This window comes from Otolemur garnettii, unplaced genomic scaffold, assembly GCF_000181295.1.
Source record: "Otolemur garnettii isolate 467f Iridium unplaced genomic scaffold, OtoGar3 scaffold00019, whole genome shotgun sequence".
NCBI lineage: Eukaryota > Metazoa > Chordata > Mammalia > Primates > Galagidae > Otolemur > Otolemur garnettii.
The window spans coordinates 24,496,499-24,500,243 of NW_003852414.1; the positions used below are offsets into that span (position 1 = coordinate 24,496,499).

At 40.1% G+C, this 3,745-nt stretch overlaps 1 protein-coding gene across 5 annotated transcripts in view; it reads right to left on the reverse strand.

Moving 5' to 3' along the window:
- FAM208B (family with sequence similarity 208 member B) overlaps positions 1-3,745 on the reverse strand; it is a 75,542-nt gene that overhangs the window by 63,393 nt on the left and 8,404 nt on the right. For 2 of the 5 annotated variants that reach the window (XM_023511396.1, XM_012803310.2), the window contains exon 1: positions 405-576. The exons of 1 other annotated variant lie outside the window; for it this stretch is intronic. In XM_023511396.1, the coding sequence (XP_023367164.1) occupies positions 405-561 (157 nt within the window). In that variant the 5' untranslated portion in view covers positions 562-576. Of the gene's footprint in view, positions 1-404; positions 577-3,745 lie in introns of those variants that run through there. 2 more of the 5 variants (XM_012803311.2, XM_023511397.1) reach the window with 2 other exon arrangements.

Sequence of the window (3,745 nt, forward strand, 5' to 3'; positions counted from 1 at the left end):
TCTCAAAAAAAAAAAAAAAAAAAAAAAAAAAAAAAAGCTAAGCCAATAGTTACTGAGATTAGGAGGTGGATAAAAGGGAAACTTAATCTATTATCTTATACATTATTATTCCAATTTAGATTTTTCTTACATAGGCATGTATTTCATCTATTATTTAAAATATTTCAATTCAAAAACAAAAAAAATCAATTTCAAAGAAATATAACTTTTTATGATGCAATATGAAAACTTAATCATGTATTAATTTTGGATTAATCATTTTAAAAAATTATAGCTACTGGAAATTAAAATTATATTTAAAAATTCCTTTTATTTTACATGATCTAAATTAAAACTGAACTTTTAAAATCATTCTACTTTGGATTCATTAGTTATAACTTAACAGTACTTAGTTCAATACCCACTCTTCTCTGATATGAACCCTGTCTTGATCTTCTCTAAGAAAGAATGTAGCTGGGAGGGTGGTCTTAATTCATTTTCACCAAGTATACCCACAGAGTTCTTGACACAGTCCTGTTCTTTGTTAATGTCATAAACGCTAAAATGAAAAAAGAAAATCATAAAGTGAATAATTCTATTTAGAGCATTATCTACTATATAAACAAACGTTTACTGAGTAATTTGCATTAGGAATAATTCTGTAATGTTTACCTCCTTTGACAAGTCTCCACAGCTAAAGACTAAATTAGCTCTACAAGGAATAACATATAGTCTAAAATGCTGTTCCTCCGAGTCTTAAACTTCTAAAGAAAATGTTGAGCCGGGGCAGTGATCTACGCCTATAATCCCAGGAATAAGACCAGCCGGGACCACATAGTGAAAACTTTTCTCTACAAAAACAAAAAGAAGGCTTGGCACCCACAGCACAGTGGTTATGGCGCCAGCCACATACACCAAGGCTGCTGGGTTCAAACGCAGCCCGGGCTACCTAAATAACGATGACAACTGCAACAAAAAATAGCCAGGCGTCTTGGTGAGTGCCTGTAGTCCCACCTACTTGGGAGACTGAGGCAAAAGAATCACTTAAGCCAAAGAGTTTGAGGTTGCTGTGAAAGGAGGTTGAGTTTGAGGTTCTCAAAAAAAAAATTAGCCAAGTGTGGTAGCACCCATCTGCAGTCCCAGCAACCTGGGAGACTCAAGCAGGAGGCTTGTGTATGTGGCAAAACCTTTAAATGAATTTTTAAATTTCTGTGAAAATCATTTATTTCTCCATCTTAAACTTAATCAGCCTAGCTTATATATATAAAATACAAAACAACCTGATTAAGTTTAAGATGGAGAAATAAATGATTTTCACAGAAATTTAAAAATTCATTTAAAGGTTTTGCCACATACACAAGTTTAAATATTTTCCAAAGTTAAAGACAATCATGTACAAAAGGAACAAAATGAAGATATCCCTTGCTTTTACTTCTGAAGCACAAAGTCCATTTGGAATCACTGCTCTACACTTGAAAAGAAGCCCATAACCACCGGAGGTCTACATGACACTGCAAGATGGACACCACTCCCCAGCAGTCCTGCAAAGGCACCCCACCCACCAGACTCAAGATCCCATGAGGAACAGAGTGAGGGAAGCCTTTTAGAGCCACACCACACCGGGTCTCTAAGGCATCCCAACCCTAACCCTGCCTTGGCACCCCCAAGCTTCACTCCCCCTACCGCTCCGCCCTACAGGAACCCGCTTCCCAGAACCCGTCCACTTTGCGGTCCCTTAGCACCCAGCGCAGTAGGAGCTGGGTCCGCCCCAGGCACAGGGGTCGTGGGGCTTCCCCTAAGAGCAGGGAGGACACGGCCCGTTCCTCCTCACCTCATGGTGTGTGTAGGGCGGATGTGCCTCTACCCAGCCAGCAGCCCCTCTGGCCCCCTCCCACCTTTGGAGGTCAGTGTGCCAGGGGCAGGTGGGCATCGGGGACCCGGTGCAGGGGCACGGGGCCCGCAGCACCTTTTGAAAGTCAACGAGGGTGGCGGCCACTCCGCGAGCTGCGTCGGGGTTCAGCTCTCCTCGGCTTCAGTGCCCACTAACCGCAGAGCCAGCCAGGTCGGCTCCTCCCACAGATCCAGCACAGCTGGTTAAGTCCAAGGGACCCGGCAAGGCAAGCAGGGCCGGCCACACACTCTGCAGACCCATCCGCATAAGGCCAGGACCAGGTGGGCCCAGGTGCAGTCAGCCGTCAGAAAGGAGGGCAGGACAGCGAGCACAGTGCCCTTGGTCTTCGGTTTCTCGCATGTCGCCACCCCTCTGGGAAGAGGGTTTTAGCGTTGTTTTTCAAGGATCACTCCGAGCTCCAGTTTCCCTTAGTGTCCAGTCCCAGGTATCCAGTAATGACGGGAAATGGCGTCTGATCCGATGTCCCTGTTCCTGATACAGCGACTCCAAGTGACCACAGCTCAATTGTCCCACAATGCAGGCTTTTTGGCTACAGTGTCATGGGTTTTACTGAAAATTATTTAAATCTGTTATGTAGATTAACTATGCGCTATTTAAAATAGAAAATTCACTTTGGGTATTTAGTATATCCAGCGAGAAAGAAACTGCCTTTTTAAAAAACACTTTGTAGATTATCCCTATTGAGTAATATGAATTATATCTATGTACTATGACTTTTTGCTTAACTATGGGTATTAATACAAGGGTATTAAGTAATTTTGTCCCTCTTACAAGAAAATATTGAGAATAAATTTCCCTCAGGAACAATATTAATATCCACCTTTTAATTCTTACATATGACATAAGAGAAAATGACCGCTGATCCACGCAGGACAAACAATAGCATTTTATTGCCACTACCTCTAGATAGATCCCACCCCAAAATACCCTGGGCACAAGTAGATTTGCCTCAACTGGACAAAGGAGGCCTTGGGGTCTTGAATACCCATTCCTTCTCCCAATGAGGGAGCAGGTGTACTGCAAAGGTTCTAAATAGGGTCTATTTCGCCATCCCAAGGAGGGAAGTGAATCTTTATACAAAACATTAGCTAGGGATTCAGTTCTCCAATTAAATGTCATTAAAATTTTACTAGAGGAAAACAGAAAATATACCCCAGACACATTTCTTACCACGAAAGCAGCAGTTTAAATAATCAATTTTAAAAGCCAACTGAGTTAATCAATTAAAAAAAAAATCCTTTGAAGAGACTAATAACAAAATAGGTAATCCTTTAGCAAGTAGAAACAAGAAAAAAGGAAAATATCAAATATTTGGAACAAAGAATATAATCACAGATACAGAAAAAATACTTCTAAAAGTATAAATGACCATACAATTTATACATATCAATCTGAAAGCTATAAAAATACAATTGACTAATACTAGTCTAAACAGACAAAACATTTAAATAAACCAATTTTAAAAACCTAAAATTAATCATAGCTCTATCCCCTCTTCCAAAAGACTAATTTCAGAGATTTACCATCTCACTTTTAACTTAGCAAATTATCAAAAATCCACAAGTTTGGTAATGTATTCTCCTAGAGAAGCTATAGAAAACAATTATGAAAAAAAAGCTAAGGATCAGAATAGACATATTTACTAAGCAGGTTAATAAAATATTTACAGAAAAACAAAAAGTCACATTTCAGAAGTTATGAATAGCCAATAAACATTTAAGAATACCCCAAATTTACAGATTTAAGAAGCTAAATAAGCTCGGCGCCTATAGCTCAACCGGCTAAGGCGCCAGCCACATACACCTAAGGTGGTGGGTTCGAATGCCCAGCCCGGACCCACCAAAACAACAATGA